The sequence below is a fragment of the Mytilus trossulus genome, chromosome 2, assembly GCF_036588685.1.
Source record: "Mytilus trossulus isolate FHL-02 chromosome 2, PNRI_Mtr1.1.1.hap1, whole genome shotgun sequence".
Lineage (NCBI taxonomy): Eukaryota > Metazoa > Mollusca > Bivalvia > Mytilida > Mytilidae > Mytilus > Mytilus trossulus.
In genome coordinates, this window is record NC_086374.1 from 33,899,345 (window position 1) to 33,920,466 (window position 21,122).

The 21,122-nt window shown below is 30.5% G+C and overlaps 1 protein-coding gene across 1 annotated transcript in view; it reads right to left on the reverse strand.

The window, feature by feature from the left end:
- Window positions 1-486: 486 nt before the first annotated feature.
- LOC134707062 (neuroendocrine convertase 1-like) overlaps window positions 487-21,122 on the reverse strand; it is a 33,205-nt gene continuing 12,569 nt past the window's right edge. The window contains exons 8-30 of the mRNA XM_063566545.1: window positions 20,302-20,357; window positions 19,851-19,936; window positions 19,350-19,522; window positions 18,010-18,139; window positions 17,290-17,393; window positions 16,827-16,927; window positions 16,295-16,407; window positions 15,250-15,367; window positions 14,479-14,759; window positions 13,550-13,636; window positions 12,125-12,301; window positions 11,306-11,446; window positions 10,607-10,642; window positions 9,853-9,987; window positions 7,696-7,836; window positions 6,987-7,028; window positions 5,898-5,936; window positions 5,643-5,681; window positions 4,461-4,499; window positions 3,906-3,944; window positions 3,404-3,442; window positions 1,040-1,078; window positions 487-659 (exon numbers count right to left, since the gene is read on the reverse strand). Coding sequence (XP_063422615.1) covers window positions 538-659; window positions 1,040-1,078; window positions 3,404-3,442; window positions 3,906-3,944; window positions 4,461-4,499; window positions 5,643-5,681; window positions 5,898-5,936; window positions 6,987-7,028; window positions 7,696-7,836; window positions 9,853-9,987; window positions 10,607-10,642; window positions 11,306-11,446; window positions 12,125-12,301; window positions 13,550-13,636; window positions 14,479-14,759; window positions 15,250-15,367; window positions 16,295-16,407; window positions 16,827-16,927; window positions 17,290-17,393; window positions 18,010-18,139; window positions 19,350-19,522; window positions 19,851-19,936; window positions 20,302-20,357 — 2,277 coding nt within the window. The 3' untranslated portion in view covers window positions 487-537. The remainder of the gene's footprint in view (window positions 660-1,039; window positions 1,079-3,403; window positions 3,443-3,905; window positions 3,945-4,460; window positions 4,500-5,642; window positions 5,682-5,897; window positions 5,937-6,986; window positions 7,029-7,695; window positions 7,837-9,852; window positions 9,988-10,606; window positions 10,643-11,305; window positions 11,447-12,124; window positions 12,302-13,549; window positions 13,637-14,478; window positions 14,760-15,249; window positions 15,368-16,294; window positions 16,408-16,826; window positions 16,928-17,289; window positions 17,394-18,009; window positions 18,140-19,349; window positions 19,523-19,850; window positions 19,937-20,301; window positions 20,358-21,122) is intronic.

Below are 21,122 nucleotides of genomic sequence, written 5' to 3' on the forward strand. Positions count from 1 at the left end.
AAACACATGATTTCATTTTCAAGCTTTTCCCATTGACTGCAAAACCATATGAACTGTACATCGATTACTGCAATAGTTATGCACCTTTTGTAATATTTAGATAAGAATATAAATCAATTTTCTCACACTCTCTACATATAGATTTATCACTGAACTAGTATATATTTTTTTAGGGGCCAGCAAAAGGACGCCTCCGGGTGGGGGAATTTTTCGTTACATTTAAGATCTGTTGGTTACCTTCTGCTGTTGTTTTTTCCATGGTCGAGTTGTGGTCTCTTTTATACATTCCCCATTTCCATTCTCAATTTTATTGCTTAAAACATTTTTTTGTGTACTATTTTCTTAAATTTCTATCATTACTTTTATCTAGTTTATGATGATCTCTTGACTTGTTTTGTAGGAAGCTTTACTACACATATAACAACGAAAGATTTCCCCTTGCTTTAAAAAAAACCCAGATATCCATGTTCATAGAAACAGGCATGATTCATTTAAGAATTTGCTTAAACATTTTTTATTACATTGATTTCAATATGCTCAATTTTCAACTGCAAAACACAATCCACATGTTTCTCTGCAATTATCTCGAAGATTTGGTTGATTGCACAATCCATCTCTGTCTTGATAACTACTGCAATCTTCCCATAGGTCTATACAACCTAGAAAAAATGAACATTCACTATATTCCTAAAACCCTGATAACTACACACTGATTTCACCAAACGGACAATGTACTGCATACCGTTTGAACATTTTTATTTTTATATATTAGTAGCTTGACATGGACGCTCAAGACTCGTTTTAAAAAAAAAATAATTAAAAAGGTGTTTAATTTAAATTCACAGAATGATATTCAATCTTAAACATAGGATACTATTCGCCTAACTTATCCATGCCACTGGTACATATTTCTTATCTCTGCATAACTAATTGATGGAACCTCTCAAGTGAATTTTAAGTTATAACACAACTTGATTATCAAAAACAAAGTTATTTATGTTATATATAAAAAAAGACAACACATTTATAAAATATGTACCTAGATCTGCCCAATCTGGTTGTGTAGGTGTTGCACAAGCTACAAAAATGTATAAAAACGAAATTAAATATCTGAAATACTGTAGAATAAAAAATTGTCAAACGTATGTTCTATAGTTGAATGCACATCTTTACAAGTGAATACTACAGTTGAGTTGGTTTACGTTTTATTTTCTCAATTGTTTAATAAAGTAATAGATTATTATAATACTGCACATCAGCCAATTTGCCAGACCTTGTAACTTAAATGGCTTATAATATGTCATTTAATAAATTTACTAGAAATATACAAAAAGGCTAAACCTTTTGAAAAAATGTAACATTACGACATAACATTAATACATTGTATACATTGCTCTGTCGAAGCTGTTGGTGTTGTAAGATATGCAAATATGTATAGAAAATAGATCAATTACACGAAACACCGTAGAATCAAATACTCAAAATCATTTAGCCATGTTTTATAGTTCAAGGATTGACCTGTTTGTATAACTTGAGCGTCAGTGTAGAGTCTTGTGAATACGAAACGCACGTCTGGTGTACAAATGTTTCAGTCTGGTATCTACTATAAATTCATTTTAAACCCCAGGGTCCAAACCACTATGGTAGCTGGTTCCTCATCGAGGGTATCACAAGCCCAGTAGTCAGCTCGTTTGTGTTGACAGGATGTTTTATTGATATGATTATATTTATAAATTATTTATTTACAAAACTTTCATCTACTTTTGAAATACCAAGTTTTTTCTTTCCTCGAAATATTTGTTATCATGCCCTTTTTGGAAAATATTTAGAATTTTGGGCCCTCGATATTATTCATTTTCGTACTTTGTATTTTTACTTATTTATATTCTAGCGTCACTGGTGCGTCTTTAGAAGACGAAACACGCATTTGGCAATTAGATATATTTCTTGGTCTGTTTAATTTTATATTATAGATGAAAAATATATGTTAATCATCGTTTTTACATGTATAAGATTGATTTTTGTGGATCGAATCAGTTAATCAAATGATTTACAATTGTTTTATTTCAACGTTGACATTCTTTTCCTTTAGATAATCAAACACGCACGCTTTTCATGCTTTATCGATCTCTAGGTTAGGGGTTAAATAGGAGTTCACATGAATTCGGATAAGTTCGTGTATTCACTTGCAAGTGAATAATGCATCATCAATGTTTCTGAGCTTATTTTGTCAAATTTGAACCATACTGGCTGCGAAAAGCGAATTATTATAACTATATATCATTAATGATTGAAAAAAACATAATCATACTATAGATTTGTTATATATCTTATAATTAGTGTCAATTTAACTGGAGATCTATTATTTTTATCAGGAAAGAATAAAATTTTCATTGACATTGAGGAGCCTGTAGAAAGACAAAATGTATCTGTGATTGATGTGAAATCTTTATGTTTTTCAAATCTTTTGAGAATACTTTATCTGTTGTTGAGCTAATTGCTTATTATAATAATACATGATAGTATCTTTTTTTTTATTGAAGACATCTGTATGTCATTTTCATTTGATCATGCCTTGTTAGTAAGAATTAAGAGATAGCTGTATTGTATTTGAAGCTTTGCGGACGTCCATCGGTAGTTTTACTGTCGCAAATTAAGTTTCCTGGCGACGCGTAGCGGAGACAGGTAAACGGGTATTTGCGACAGTAAAACTACCGATGGACGTCCGCAAAGCTTCAAATACAATACAATTATCTCTATTCTAATGCAAAACAAGTTCATCATTAAATTGCAATCATTATTTCTGTGTAAAATCTATATTAAAAATTTTGCGAAAAGATAATATCTTATTTGGTCCCTACACTAGGTGACGTCATAGGTATACTTTTGGCGTCAAAACATTAACACCGGGCGTTTTCTGGATTCTGTGCCGCTTCAGAATGTAATAAAATTTGATAAAAAGAAGATTTTTAGGTGCAACATGTGAGTATTTTGGCTTATTATTGAAGAAATTACATGTCAATACATTCAGCATTTCAAAATGTCGGCTTCCTTAGTTACAGACAAGGAGATAGAGAATTGTACGCTAACTGTCATCCAATCAGAACCATTATTACAAAATAATTGCATTAGAATACATTTTGACCGATTAAAAAACAAGTACAGACGTATACACTTTTTTAAAGTTGTGTGATAACAGAATAATGAATTGGCAAATTGACTATTGTGGAAACCTTTTTCTTTCATTATCTTAAAACTGTACATCAGCTTAAAATTCAGTACTTTGGCACGTATTGTATGTGCTTCTTAAATTTCAAGATGAAACATAAATAGTTACAAGCAAAGACTTGAGCATCATAAGACAAATATAACATTATGACAAAACATTTATAAAAATGTATACCTGTCTCTGAAGAAGCTGTGGGTGTCAGTGGTTCTTGATCTACAAAAATGTATGAAAAATATTAATCAACTTTCCGAAAGACTGTAGAATATCATAGTTTTATTTTCTAGTTCAGTGTTTCTAAATAGCAATATAATACTTTAGTTAAATTGTTTTAGTAATATATTCTCAATTTTCTAAAAATTATTATGGCATGAAAAGAATTCTGCACATCAGTCAGTAGTCAGTACTTTGTCAGTGACGTGACTTGTACAGGCAGTTGTAGTATAGCGCTATTCAAGTTAATACTATAGTTGATTTAGCTGTCGTTTTATTTCCTCAGTTGTAAGATAAAGTATTATTGATTTTATGAATACAACACATTAGCAATGTAGCAAGACCTTGTAACCTAAATAACTTATTATGTGTCAGTTAATAAATTTACAAAAATTATACAATAAAGTCTTCCAATAACTTTTGAAAATAATCTAAAATTACGACATAACATTGATAAAATATATACCTTGTTCTGTCGAGGCTGTTGGTGTTTGTGTTGTATGATTTAAAATTATGAATAGAAAACAAATCAACTACACGAAACACTACAGAACCACATACTTATAGCCGTAAAATCATGTTTTATAGTTCAATGATTTGCTTGTTTGACTCTTTTGTTTAGAGCCTCACTGTTGAGGTTTTTATTTATACGAAACTAGCGAATTGCATAAAACTTTTTCAGTCTGGTATATTTAATGAGTTTTTTGTCAATCCCTGGGTCGACTGATGTCAAGACATGTCAAAGTCCCCCACCAAAGGCATCACCAGTCATGTAGTTGAGTTATATACAAATTAAGTGTTTACAAACGTTTTTTTTTTCGAAACACCAAGGATTTTCTATCAATTTCATCTTATCACTCTTTGAAATGATTATGCAGTCGAAACAATTAACCATTATCGAATCAAACGTTCCAACAGCTTTAAGTTATATCACCTTATAATTTTAGACTACATATGAATACATACTTATAACGTAACTTTCACCCATCCGACAACACATTTATGAATTAAAAATCCTTACCTAGATCTGTCAAATCTAAATCAGTTGGTGTTGCACGATCTACAAAAAAGTACAAAAACGAATTGTACTATCTGAAATACTGTAGAAAGTTTTTGTCTATACGTCAATGTTCATCTTTATCAATATAATACTAGAATAAGTCATCGTTTTATTTTTTCAAGTGTTTTATAAAATATTATTTATTATTAGATTACTGCCCATCAACCAAGTAGCCAATCCGTGTCACTTAAATCGCTTATCATATGCTATTCTTAAATTGTCAGTCAATAAATAAACAAATTACATAGAACAAAAGGTTCAATATAATTAGAAAAATAAAACCATAAGGCAAACCATTATAAAAAAAGTAAAATCACAAAAATACTGAACTCAGAGGAAAATCAATTTGGAAAGTCCATAATCACATGGCAAAATCAAAAAACAAAACGCATCAAAAACGAATGGACAAGAACTGTCATATTCTGAAGATGTTGTAGTAAGTATTGCATTATCTACAAATATGCATAGAAAATAGATTAACTGACTGAAACACCAACAGAATAAAATGTTTCTAACCGTTAAGTTATTTATTATAGTTAAGTTATTTTTGTTTGACGATTATTATTCGAGCGTCACTTCCGAGTGTTTTGAAGACGAATCGCACGTCTGGCATTTTAATTGTTTAAATCTGGCATTTGAAATGAGTTTATTTTCAATTTCTAAGTCGATTCATCTGCTCGTCAACTTTCCTCCCCGAGGGTAACATCAGCCTAGTAGTCAGCATTTCTGTGTTGACAGAATGTGTTATTGATATGGTCAAATTTATAAATTTATTTTTCGAAATACGAATGATTTTCTTTCAATTGAATACTATCATGCTTTGCAGGATCACAGATAACATTCTTCCAAATAAAGAACAAGTTAACAATTGCAAAAGGGAACAGCTTGTGTTAAAATTGTGTGAAATCTATGTGATAATAGACTTAGTTATTGATAATTAGACTATTGTCTGAAAATGTATCATTGATTATCAGAACACTGTACATCAGCTAAATCGTCATTACTTTGTCACTTTTATAGTATGTATTTATTAAATTTAAGTTGCAGTTTTTATATATTTTGAGCATTTAATTTCACCGTTTGATTAAGAACTAGGCAATTAGACAAATATAACAATATGACAAAACATCTATACATTTATACCTGGCTCTGTCGAATCTTCTTGTGTCAATGTTTCTTGATCTTCAAAAATATAAAAAAAGAAGTTAACCTTTTGAGATTGTAAAATCATATTATATGTATATCATTCTGAATTGGTAGGTTTTAAAAAGATGTTTTAATAAATGTTTTGGAATATTTGATCTAGCAATTTGACTACATATTAATGCGTCGCTGGACTTGATACATATTTAGAACGTAACTTTTAACCATACGACAATACATTTATAGAATGTATACCTTGCTCTGTCCATTCCGGTTGTGTTGGTAATGCACGATCTACAAAAACATATAGCAAAATATAATAACTGAAACACTTTAGAATTAGACAATGTTTTATCGTTGAATGATGTTCTTCAGCAAGATATCACTGCAATTGAATTGCTTGACGTTTTATTATCTTGAAGGTTTGAGACTGTTTTATTGATTATTGAAATACCGAAGATAAGCAAAGTGGTCAGACCTTTATTTCTAACATTAATGATATCGTGCATTTCTTAATTTTCAAGAACCACAGATTAATGTGTACTTGAATAGAAATTGGAAAATATTGCCTTAGCTACTTTTAGAAAAACCCTGGTGCGGCTAATTTCATTGATGACGTTTATCATAAAACTGTGCACGTATTTTGGTATTGGAGGGTGTCAAAGTTTAACATCATAATTTTTTTAATACAAAATTCGTGATTTTTACTTGCATTTCCTGTGATGACACTACTGGACTTAATGTATATTTAGAAAGCTTATTTTAATAATACTAAATATAATGTATATCTGACTCTCTCCAACCTGTCCACATTATTGTGGTAGGTGTTGCATGATCAACAATAACGAATCCAAAATAAATTATATATGTAAAATACTAAAGAACTAAATACTGAAAATCCGTGTTTTACTTATTCTGGACGATTTACATTCACATTATTGTTATACTTGCGAAATTCCCGAAGAAGGTTCGCAAATAAAAATAAGTTGGTAGCGTGTTTGTTAATAAAACATCTGAATGGATTGTCGTTTTATTTTCCAACTTTATTGAAATATTACTTTATCTCCAAAATGATTTCTGACATGCATTTCTGAAATAGTCTTTGAAGAAACATCTATGATTACCGTTTAAACTTGTCTATAGCTGTTCAAATAAGTCAACAATTTATAGTACTTGAATATTATTTCAATTTTGAAAAGTCATAATTTACAAAAGTTAACCATTCTAGGTCAATGTACGGTCTTCATGCATACACCCTGATTAAAGTAATGAACTATGTTGAAATATCACAAAACTAGTGACATAGCTTGAAATCCCATGATAAAATATTTTTAAAACGCATACCTGGCTCTGTCGGGGCTGTGGTTGTTGGTATAACGGGATCTACTAAAATGTACAGAAAATCAATTAACTCTTGGGAACTACACTTTGACATGACGTTACTAAGTTGTTGAATTTGTGTCTGATGCATTTTTCATTTTTAAACGAGAAAAATAGATTATAAGTATATATATATATATATATAAACTAGCACCCACAATCGGCAATGTTAATCTTTTCAAAATTGAGTTACAATCTTATAATATAAACTAATTATTAAAGTTACGTTAGCTATTTTCGACAAAACCTTTTTAAATTCAAATATGATACAGAAAATAATATTAAAAATATGCGAGACGAATGTCATACAAACCACTTTGTGGCCCAACTAAGGTTTCTTTGACATTTGAAAAAGGCTACATTTCAAGACTTAGGTTTGAATATTGTTTTGGTTACAAATAACCCGTTTGAATGTTATTCCAGAGACACATGTTGTTTTCACGGGAATGTAATCATTTGTTATAACTACTTTTGGGTAAGTATAGCTTCAAGGAACCTTCATTAAAAGTATTTGTGTTTTATAAATAATACACTTTGTTGGTTTATGTCAAGTTACTTTTATAATGTACATATTTTTGAATTAAGTACAGGTGCAACTCCCTCAAAGAAACTGACATTAATCCGTCTTTTCTCTTAACGTTGACAGTTTTATCAAAATAATTCTGATGCTTACGTGCGGTAGGTATCTCGCATGTATGACCACATCCGTTAAAACAACATTTATTTTGTCCCCAACAATCACTGTTACTTGAACACTGTTCAACACATCTTGTTGTTAACAATGATGGCACAGGACATCCAACAGAGTAAATCACTGCAAAACGATACGAAAGGTACTATTATATACAGGTAGCACTAATGTTTTTTTTTCTAGGTTAAATAATTTGCTCCAAATTTAAGCTATAAATATGTGTCAACCAAAAAATTAAACATAACCCGAATTCAATTTACTATAAAAGTCTTTGGAAATATATTAACTAACTGAAATACTGTTAATTGACTTAAGGTTATGATTTATAATAAAATGTTCATCCTTATTACTGTAATACTACATTTATTTTGAAGTGCTTGTCCTCTTGATTGATACCTATTAAAAGGACCTTCGAAGCAAGAAATAAACAAACTAAATAGAATAAAACAACGTATCCTTAGCTAACGCCTTATTGAAATTTTACTCTTGTTTCTTTCTGCTTCTGGTGCACATCTAAAACGTTACTATAACAAACAAACAAAAAACCCATTTTCTATGGAAAATAAATTTGGATAGTTCGAAATTTATATTTTTTTATGGTAATTTTATTTGACAATTGCTTCCTTATAACAGAGGCACGAAAGATACCAAAGGAACAATCACACTCATAAATCGAAAATAAACTGACAACGCCATGTCTAAAAAATGAAAAAGACAAACAGACAAACAATAGTACACATTACACAACATAGAAAACTAAAGAATAAACAACACGAATTCGAATCCCATCAAAAACTAGGGGTGATCTCAGGTGCTCCGGAAGGGTAAGCAGATCCTGCTCCACATGTGGCATCCGTCGTGTTGCTTATGTGATAACAAATCCGGTAAATAGTCTAATTCGGTAGGTCACATTCATGAGAGGGAAGGGGAGTGTAGTTACGACGTAATGAGCATATCCGATATCATTTTGTGAAACGGTTATTCCATAACGGTTAACCAACTCGCGTCCGTAAAATGTACGAAGGGATGATTTCAACTTCACCATTTTGAACTCTTGGTTTAATAGCTTCCTTGTGAGCAGCAACCATCTATCAAGAAAATCATGATAGGAAATGCAAGTACGGGAATATCGTATCAATTGGGAGATATAAACCCCGTATGAAGGTGCTGCTGGAAAGTAGCTACTTAGAAATGGAAAGTTGACAATTGGAAAGCTGAAATCATCTCTTTTGTCGTAAAGTTTTGTTTTCAACCGACCCTCATTGTCAATTTCTAGATGCAAGTCAAGATATGAGGCCGACTTAACTGTATCTGTAGTATTCTTTATCTCTAGTTCGATGAGATAGATGCGTTCCACATAGTCACCAAATTTCGAATTATTTAGTGAAAGAACATCATCTATATAGCGGAAAGTAGAATTAAAGGATATCGCTTACTTCTAATCTTTTTTCCTACGAAGTTCCTGCATGAAGTCATCCTAATAATAATAAAGAATTAAGTCGGCAAGCAGAGGGGCACAATTAGTTTCCATTGGAATACCGAAAATCTGCTGAAAAACACGTCCTCCGAACGTATCAAATATGTTGTCAATCAAGAATTATAAATGATCATTGATTCTGACAAACAAATGCCGATTATTCACGTTTTGAACGCCGAAAAAACATGAAACATGTATTACAACTTATATTAATTGATTGATTCTCAGAAAAATAATTGCTAAAATTGTGTTACGTCTTCTTTATTTATAACGGTTTCAACACCAGCATGCACCTTTGGTCATATATCTTCGCACATAGTCATACTTTTAAGAGTGTCTTAATTGATAAAGGTTAATAAGATTGGAGCTTCGAATGCACACAATGCAATAGATAAAATAAAGAATGGAAATGAGGAATGTGTCAAAGAAACAACAATTAGACCAAGAGCAGATAACAGTCGATGGTCACCAAAAGGTCTTCAATGCAGCGTGAAAATCCGGCATCCAAAATATGTTTCAATACACTCATCATAGATACCAGGACTAAATTTTATATATACACCAGACGCGCGTTTCGTCTACGAAGACTCATCAGTGACGCTCGAATCCAAAAAAGTTAAAAAAGCCAAATAAAGTACAAAGTTGATTTATTCATTACTTACAAGCATTGTCTGCTTCACATGTATGCCCGCAGCCGTTGTAACAGCATTTGCCTTGTCCAAGACAATCATCGTCGTTTGAGCACTGTTCAACGCATCTTCTTGTTAAATGCAATGGACATTCACCAGGTCTATTGCCTGTGTGAATACAACATAGATTGAACAAAAAATGTATTCTTGAGATCGAACTAATGCAATGAGACCAAAACGGTAACAATACATTCAGCAACATGAATGTACTTATTACGTATGGTGAATCGTATATGGAGGCACACCAATTAATACGTATATATTATGTATAGTACATAAACTGAAATACAAATAATTGTGCATCGTTGATTGTGTTTTAAGCATACAGTATACTATCTATGAAGAACACTAATGTGCTTGCTTTTAAATAATACATGTACTCACAAAGATATACTTTCGTATCGGATATACAGGGAAAGTTTTGATGTATAGATAAATTCCGACATTGTTGTCAATATAATACAATTTTATGCGATTGTTTCACAAGTGAAATGTTCATCTAGCTTGAAAACCATATTTAAATCATCATTTTCAGCATAAGGCAATGTCTGTCAGGAATATGTCAGTTGTTTTATATTCAATTGATGTGTTCCAGTTTTTCGTTTTTCCATTTGATAAGAGACTTTCTGTTTTGAGTTTTCTTTTGTTTTTCTTGCTATTTTTGTATATTTTCTTTTCATTAATTGCACATACAGAGCTTTTCTATCAATTTTTATAAATTACTAACCTGTCACTAACGGGACATTGACTGGTGTCCTATACCCTGTGAAATATTATTCGAGATTTGAAAATATAAATAAATGTGAGCTGTTTTACTTTGTAATAGTTTCTATACAGAGATTATCATGGAAATACAGTTAGAATATAATGAATTATTTTATGGAAGTGTGCATTTAAAAGGCCGCTATTCTACCCTTCAAGACGTATGCTCTTATGCATTTTATTATCCGAAACGTTTTGTTTGTTTGGTTTAGAGTGATTGGGGATACGATTGTAGCAAATGATTAATTGGTATTGAACGGCAATTATAAGTTCAATGGTGCTCGTGTTTTGCGTTCAGTTTCTATGTTTCTATTGGTCGATTGAAATGATATGAATTATTTATTTTGTAGGTTAACTTTCAGTTGCTTCTATTCTAGTTTTTACTGAACAACGTTTGCATCCTTTAAGCAACTATTATAAAAAAAAAAAGGACATTCAAAATCATAAATCAAAAATAAACTGACAACGCTATAGCAAATAAAAGACAACATATAAACAAAAGTATATTACACAAAACATAGTCAACTATAGACTGAACAACATGAAGCCCATCAAAAACTCTGACAATTTGAGGTACTCTTGAAGGGTATACATATCCTGTTCAGCACGTGGCACCCGTCGTGTTTTATATGTTACATTGATAATCAATGTTTCTGGTACTTACATGTTCTAGATATTTCGCATGTATGACCACATCCGTTAAAACAGCATTTCGCATCTCCACTACACTCGTTGTCTCCCGAACACTGCTCAATACATCTTGATGTTAACCACGATGGGGATGGACATCCAACATAATGTGGTCCTGAAGAGGTTATTTTACATTGTATTATACACTGCTATTATTGTATTTTTTCTGGTTAAACGACTTCTTCTAATTTTATCTGATAATGAACAGAAATTAACAAAAACATCAGATCTTCTAAGTTTTTTTACATTAAAGATAAAAAAATAAATTTCATTGCAAGATTAAAAATGCGTTCCTTGATGTGATTAAGAATTAAAACATTTCATTACTGAAACATTTTCAATGAATACTGTGAAATGAATCTAATTATTTGAACATGTAAAACGCCGTGTGCTATCTAAAATATGTTAAAAAATGTCAACATAGATAAATCTGTAGATCGTTTAATAAAATGAGAATGAAGCAATGAATATATCATTATATGCAACATATATAAGACTAAAAGAATTTCATGTTTTGCTACTAGTATATTTGAGATGCAAATGAAAAGAAGATTTATAACGTAGTGTTTGCTTTCAAAGTTGTTTAAATGATGATCTATGACAAAAAGGCAAACCTAATACTAAGAACGAAAGCAAAAACCGTCAAGTGCAAATAACATTTTAATCACAACACGAATTTCATATGATTTCATTGTCCTGTAAAGTGTTAAGCACAATTCTTCATATACTCTGATCCATATGTTACCTTTATGAACATGCATTTGTGTTTATTTTACTAGCTTGTCTTTCCTACCTGATTGTATTTCTGGCTGACATTGAGGAAGAAGACATGGTACTTTCTCCCAACTGTCTCCTGGACAATATTTTGAATTGCTGTGGTCGTTACACAGTCTAAATCGACTTTTAGTACCTTGTCCACATACACCTGTACACTGTGACCATGGAAGCCATCCGCCCCAAACTCCCACTCCTATAAAACATAACTACAACACTTGCAATAACATTAAAGAAAATAGTGACAAGAAAGGATAATTCAAGTTTTACACTTTTGTCTTTGTTAACATAAATCATATAACACATCTGGCGTGGTTTCGGTGAACTTTAGGGTAGTTTAAAATTTAATCCAAATCTATTTCTTAAACTACTTATCTCTCTAAATCCTCTGCTCTTATTTTAACATGAAGAATATTGTTCTTTCAGAAAAACGTTTCTTGTACACTTATATCAGTACCATATGATTTTATTTCATCATTTTGTGAAGAAAAAAGAGTGTATGAGGATCCTGAAAGGATCGAAAATAGTAAGATTGTATTTTTCTCATGATTTTATTAGGATCATTCTGTATTGTTTTAGCTTTGTAATATAGTTTAGTTTTCTGTTACCAAACATATTACACCGTAGGCATTTGAAACACAAATAAATGAATACGCCCTCCATTTAATGACAGCAATCTAATCGTCAATACCATATATCAATTTCGGTTTTTCTAAGTGGTCAGATAAATGGTAAAATCACAAGAATACTGAACTCCATGGAAAATTCGAAAAGGAAAGTGATAAGTGATAAGTGATGATGACACTGAATATATCATTTGTACAACATATGATATTCAAAATGGTCTTTATGTCCGAACACCATCTATATGTATTAACTAAATATATTTTTACATGTCGATATTAATGGTTTTTAGTTTAATTAATTTGTCATTCCAAAGCCCGGAGCTAGGTATCCAGTGGTTGCCGATGATGATTGTCTGCTGTACATATTTTCGTTTGCTGTTTATAGCAGAATTAGAGTCATCCGCAGTTTACTCAAATCTCATACGTGCATTGAGAAGATAAACATCAGTTTCAAATCTGATAAATCATGAGGAGTTACAACACACACAAAATTGATGGAATTGTAATAAGTAAAAAAGAAGCAAGTCCGGGTGAGTTGCAAAAGTAAGCGTTTCCTTCCATGGGCCATACAGTATCCTAAATCATTTAAGAATGCGCATAAACAAATGTAAAGATGTTCGATTGATTTATAGGGTTTGCTGTGAGCCTCGTCAAAAAGACAGGAAATTTGTTCCCTATCGGATAAATGTTTTTCTCCTTACATTATATAATAATTCTACTCTTTAATTAGTACTATTTTCCATCAAATTACGTTATCTATAGTTAAGTACACACATATAAATATTCTTTATTTAACACTCATAAGAAAGATTATTTACCTTGTTCAGCAGCTGGCAGACATTCGTCAGGACGGGGACACTCATATCCATGAATCGATATGTTTACTGATTCTACATTGCCGTTATCTAAAATAATAAATAAAAAAATATGCTTATAATCAAAATTCAATATAAGATAAAAATCATTGGTTACACAGAGAAACAGAAATTACAAGTCTCAGCGTTGAATTTGAATCACGTTAATATTTAGCTTTCAATAATATAGGTTTAGGTAGAAAGTAAATAATTTTTTGGGTAAAACAATGCTATCCAATAAGTGTCGTACTTCAAGATAAAATACAGCCCATATCACGATTTAAAAAAAAATGTTAAAGATATAGATCACAAAGCTTGTTTTCAAGTAACAAAGTTTATTAAAATTGATATATTTGGTAATTCTATAGTTTTCTATAGTAATTCGATAGTTTTGATGCGTTTTGTTATTTGATTTTGCCATGTGATTATGGACTTTCCAAATTGATTTTCCTCTGAGTTCAGTATTTTTGTGATTTTTCTTTTTTTTCACTGAATAATTTTTCTATAGTAAAACACAATAGATATAAGTTTTGGTACTTCGGCTACGTTTGGAACAAAGATAAGCACGCAAATTGTAAACCGATTTATTGTATTTGTTTTATACTCTTATAATTGAGATGTATGAAATTCTTATTTTAAAACTATATTGCAACTGGAACAATATTCTTTCTGTTTTTATATTTTTTTTTTTTTTGTTCAACATTTAGTAATACAAATATAATCATTATTCAAAATAGGATGGAAGAGGGAATAATTTTATGATACAGGTATAAGATGTAAAGTATAAAATTGAATAAAGTTTCAACGTTGCCGTTGTTCATGATTAAAAAATTGAAATTGAAAACACTGTGACACCCAATGACATATAAGCTTTGACAATAGAATAAACCTACCAAGGGTTTTACCAAACACAGCTGTTGGTTCAATTTTCCAGTATCCGTTAGGATTTTCTCCCCACATTTGAACAGTTAAGACAGTTATGTTCATATATGAAGCAGGATCGAGACCTCTGCCAGGTAGAACTGTAGATTTTGTGCCATACGGAGAAACGAGATCCCATTTTATCTGTCCAGCATGTTGATGATTTATTTTTAATGATATTTCAACATGTTCTATATAGGTAGCAGAGCATCCGGTCATTTCAACCACAAAGTAATTGGAGTCACGACTTAGTCTATAAAATAAACCTAGTTGATATATTTGGTCATGTATTATTTTGGACATTATCAATTTTTGTGTTTACAATACATGACGTTACACATTTTTTTAAAATTTAGAATATGTTAAACATTGTTTACTTTTACCTACATTTTTTTAACTTTTAATACAATGTGACTTGGATGGACAGTTGTCTCATTGGTCATTTGTTTATAGAAAAAAACAGAACAAACAGAAAACCGATCAAATTTCGGAAATATTCTTTTTCTCTTAAAAATTATAATAAAATGTAGTATCAAATAATGGAGAAATACATTCATAATTAATTTTCATATACATTTATTTGGTAAACAATCAATCTCATATTTTATTTAATTTTTGAATTTGCCTTTAATTATTTACTTTAATATATTTCTTCTGAAACAATTCTCCATGTAAGGCATAGGTACATTACCCATGAACTAATATTTATAAAGTTTCTAATTATCAAACATTAAATGACTTACGGACTGTTAAACGTTTTTGTTGCTGTACAATTTTGTCTTTGTGGGACATTAATCCAGGTTTTACTCCTTTCGACTAGAGTGCCAATATCAAGTAGTCCAAATCCAAAATCTGATGACACTAAAGCAGAAATTATTCTCCAATTATAACATGATATATTAGTGTTTACAACGTAAAACATATCGATTGATTACTTTTTGCCCAACGTTTAAAGAGAACGTTTCAGACATAATCGGAAGTTGGTTTTTCACTTTTTAATGGAAAGCGGCTTAAATTTTGTACTGTTTTCTGTTAGGCTACGTACACATTATCCTTAGGTGCGTGATGTCATATTCATACCTTACACACAGTATTCACAATTTTGTATAGATTTTACTGCTAGACCGAAGAAGTCTATGGGATCATATTTTATATTCTATGTCAACCCATGGGTTTTATATTTAAAATATTGAAATATGCCCGCACTGTTGTAGAACTGACTGGTTTTAAAACAAAAATGTGCTTTATATGGATTTATATGTTGAAATCTAATATCTTAATTCCTTAATTGACTTTTTTTTTTAATATGAAAACGAGAAGCTTTTATTCTTTTATATTTACACGTTCTGTTGATAATCGAACACATACTATTTGTCAATTGTAAATTAAACATACTTTTTGAAAGTAATTAAAAATTCAAACAATATTAAAACATTTTCGTCAACATTGGAATTTAGAAGCAAGGCGTGAGAGCTTATTTAATAGAGTCATGTATTTATGAACAAGAGATTTTCGAAATTTGACACTAGAAATGATAAAAAAGGCAATGAAGGCCGTACGGTGACCTATAGTGGTTAATATCTGTGTCATTTTGGTCTCTTGTGGACAGTTGTCTCATTGGCACATCTTTTTTTTTTTTAATAACCATACGCAAAATGAATGTTCGAATACCAACACATGTTCAGACTGAATTAATCATGTTATTAAAAGTTTTAAAAAATAAAAAATAATCTAATGTTCATCCCTTTTTTTTTTACATAAACAATATCTTATTTTCTTAATGATTACCTCCGATTCCTGCAGCATTTGTTATGAATTTCGATCTGTATATGTTATCTGGGAGATTACTCCTTGACGTCTGTACCAGTAGATGCATAATGTCGCGATAAGTAAGAGAAGGACTGAGAAAAAAAAATGTTAGCATTAGAATGAAATGCAATATAGGATAATGTAATTAGAAACAATGAATGTATATCAAGTATTTTCGTATACTAAACTTTTTTATTTATTTTTGTAGGTGTTAATTTTAATATTAAGTTTAGTTAAGTGAAACTTGTGTGTCAAGATTAAAAAATGTTGCAATACATAAATATTTTTTCTCGAAACTAAATTAATTATAACAAACAGTTTAGTTCAATGTTACAACACGTAAGCTTTGACAAACCGAATATGAAATATATGCTTAAATATTAAAAAAGGATAGAAATTTATCTTGTTATTCAAAATATAAATTTGTTTGTTGGTCTGCAATTTTGTAAATAACTTGGGTACATTATAAATGCTTTAACATTGACACATTTTTGTCATATTTGCTACTTACTTGGCACTTAAAGCAAGAGCTACAGCACCTGATACCATTGGTACTGCTGCTTCGTTCTGGTTAAAACTTGAGGTGGTTGTGTTTCCAGTATCCGTTGTTATCTTGAAAAAAAACAAACAAAATGATGTTTGTTTTATTATGTTTATCAAAGTAATATTTCGCAGTAAGACTAGTAAAAGATGATTTTAATAATAAATAAAGTTGCGTTGATTTACAAAACAATAAAAAATGGAATTGAATTAAAAACATATCCTCTTCGATCTTTGTAAAACAGAAATAAAACGAGCCGTTAAAAATCCTTAAAAAAGGAAAAAAAATCAGAGAATTGTCCTTTTGATGCTTTTCAAAGGCCCGAATTAAATCATGTCAACTTCTATAAAACTAAACGGAAAGTGTCAGAGTTGAATTTTAGGATAACACATTTTTTTGGGTCTCATACGCACAAGGGTAAATTCATACTAACCACTCTTCTGTTACTCCTATCACCTGCTTTTTCAGTAAAGGCTGCAACCATCATAGCACTACAAGCTTCACCATTAGGAAGTTTTCGAAGATTATGCTGAATACCTGAAACATTTGATTATCAAATATTAAACTTTATAAATGTTACGTTATTAATCATTGTTTTTTTTTTATATGTATGACTAACAAAATAATTATTGTTGATAATACTTGTCGATTTTGACGTCATTACAAATTTTGTGATGATTTTTTGTATTTTTAAATTTTCCCATTTTTGCAAACAATTTCGAATAATTTCGTATTATCTTTCAGAGATAAAATCAAACTAACACTTCATAAATTAGTTTTATCAGAAGCTTCACAGTCTTCGGATCGATTAATGCCATAACAATATTTTGCTGCTGATTTTATGAAAGTACCTTGGATTTTGTTTGGCTATTTTCATATAACTCTCGTGTGGATCAATTTAAGTAATTACAAAACTCACCAAAGATTATAATATACATGCTCCGTGTTTAAAACTGTACCTTGACCTATAATGTTTTTTTTTAAAAATAATATTGTAACTTGGATGACGAATTGTCTCATTGGCACTCATACCAAATCTGCCTATATCTATATACACATTTATGTTTTGATCTGCATTCTTTTACCCGTTTCTTATGTTTTTAACAAGTTAACATATGACTTGAAAGTTCAGTAGAAATCATTAACTGAATACCTGCTACAGATATCACATATCTATTGGCAACCAGTCTGTCATAAGAACAACTATCACGAAAGACATCTGTTTCTTCTCCGCCCGTATTTCCAGTAGTAGAAACATAGACAGATCCAAGACCATCCCTTCCCTGTTCATATAAAAAACAAAACATAATTTATTACTAAGGCCAATATATTTTAAACTGTAACAAACATATAATATAGTCATACTAAGAGTAATTCTAAAGTAAGTTTATAAATTATGGTTATAAAATCCAAACAATACCATACAAGGATAAACAAATGTAAGCACTAACACAAAAGGTGAATGGGTTCTCAATGTTTCTTGCAGTACATTTCTACATCTCTACCGACACGTTTAAGCCTCTGACACACATATAAAAGTTACAAAATCGATTACTTGAACAAGTCAACAATTCCTTATACAGCAGTAATTAATGTTTCTGAGGTAATTCTTAAAGACTTTTACTGTCTTGTTATTATGTGAAAAACATCACATAAAATGCGACCACAACATGTATTTATCAAGATATTCACACGACCATCTCGTTATTCAGAGGTAAATACATTTTAGAATTTAAAAATTGTCCTAACACTATCTGCTAAGTCTGACTCTAAACCCGTTGTATCTTGTAGGGCATTCAATATTTTATTCAGATAATTCAGTTAAACAAAATTGTTGCGACACTAAAGATGAATTTATAACTGTGCAGGCTTCCAATAAACAAAGACTATAGCCAAACACGATGAAGTAAAATGATTGGAAAATACAACACTTGTCTGATTTCTGGTTTTGTTTTTCGAAAAAGTTACTAAAGTGAGCTAGATTTCGATTGAATTATGGTGCCCAAAAAACAACATTATCTTTTACAATACTCCTAACACGGCGTATATATTAAAACAAAAAGATATGATATGATTGCCAATTAAATGACTCTCCACCATAGACCAAATAACGCAGACGTTAATAGCTGTATGCGAATGCCACACCGCAAGGTAAGTTACAAAAGGTGTCGAAGTTTCTTTATCAAAACAGTTATATGATCTAAATATCCATAAGCGATATCAACTGTAATGCAAAAAATGTAATGTCGACAATTCATGACTCTTTGATTGGCTCGACACCAAATTATATAAGTCCATAAGAGGTGGATGATACCAGGAGGACATTTACAAGTCAAAATGGAAAAGCCATGCATTAAAAGTGAAACATATTGTATAAAAATTATTACTATCGTATAAGTTTTGCTAAACAAGAGCAATTGTTCTTTAAGAAAGTTCACAAGTTAATAAGTAGGAGTAACAATTATATTTTGCTGTTAATTTAATAATAGTTACATAAGTTGTTCCGTATTCCAAGGAACTTTCTTGATTGGAAAGCAAAGGATATGTCTTTGTTCCGGTATGGAAGTTAGCAAAGCTACAACTGTAAACATCTATAACATCACTACGATCTCTGAGTAAATTCGCATCAAATGTTTCGTATACTTCTGACGAGGCTATTTTAACATCTGTCAAAAATAATTCAAGATAAACACATACATTGTAGTTTAACTCATAATATTGTAAAGTGTTTATTTCAAATCATTGGTCGTCAGTTGCTTTCGTAATTTGATTTTCAAGTTTTTTTTTTCTATTTATGTTTTTAATACGATAGGCAACATCGCAAAGTTTTGACAATATTGTAAATTGAACAATAGATATATATCTTAAGATAAAGAAATGTTTTCAAATACCAATCGCAACTTTCATTTCACCATACATTTTCGTTTTCGATACGATCAAAAATGTTATAGCCTTGATTTTTTAAATCATATTTCAAGAAATAAGAAAACTTGCCAGCAATTTCAGCTCCAAAAGCAATTCCAATTATACCCTGCCGATTCTTCTTCGCTGCAATAATACCGGCTACTCTTGTACCATGTCTTTAAAATGATTGGTTACAAGAATTTAGAAATAATCCTCTTAATATAAACAATGACAACACAGTGTTACTATTGACGCTCAGAATAAAATAGTTATAAATCCAAACAAGTACAAAGTTGAAGAGCAATGAGGACCCATACTTCCAAGGTAGACGTTTTACATATATTGTAATGATTTTTTGTTGTTAAAAATAGAGCATATTCTGATGTTCAATGTTATTCGTATTTCAAAAAGCCATAACGCCAGCAAATATATTTGTTATGTACATGTTCACACTTATCAAAGCGTTTAATCGGTGGTCATTGATAGAGATGCCATTTAAGGCCTTTTTTAAGAATTTAGGCCGATTTCTTTTTCGACTTACTTTAATGTTCCTTGATCTTCTCTATTCCATGCGTTGCCACCAAACCTGTATCTGGACTTAAGAAGAGATAAATCTTATAAATGTGAGGCCGATTCCCCTTGGTAAGTATGTAATTTAAATAATGTTCATGTTTGTATTGTTCATATGTGCTTTTATGTGAAGTGTATTATTGTTTATACATATATATTTAATGTAACTATGTAACTTGTAGTTAATGAGAATTAAAAGTCATTTTTGTCAGTCATAACGTATATGTTAAAAGCATTTTAACTACCATAGAAAGTTCCAATAAACATTCAGTATATGAAAGATGAAATAAAAATCAATTGCTGATTGAGAAAAACCGAATAAAAAAACTTCTAATCACATAAATGTGTTATAATATTTATGAATGTGATGGGAAAAAACATATTAAATACTTTAATAACATTTCAGAAAATGCACGATTATAGTAGGTATTATAATCTATATGTAGCAGTATTTTGAAAAGCGAACAAAAGAAAAAAATACATTATTCATATGCGTTGATATTAAAATAAGTCAAAGATGCAGATCACAAATACCATCTCAAAAGGGTCTTTAGTAGATAAACAATGGAAAGAAAACTCTTTCGGGAAAGACTTCATTAAAGGAGAAGGTATGATAAGACAAGTACCTTTGTCAACACTAATATACATATTGTATATTTATGTATAAATTTTTTTTTTAAGGGTACCAATGTTCGTTGATTAGGAAACACTGATTCCTTTCACGGATTTGGCTATACTTTTGGACCTTTTGGATTATAGCTCTTCATCATTTATTGAAGCTTTGGATTTCAA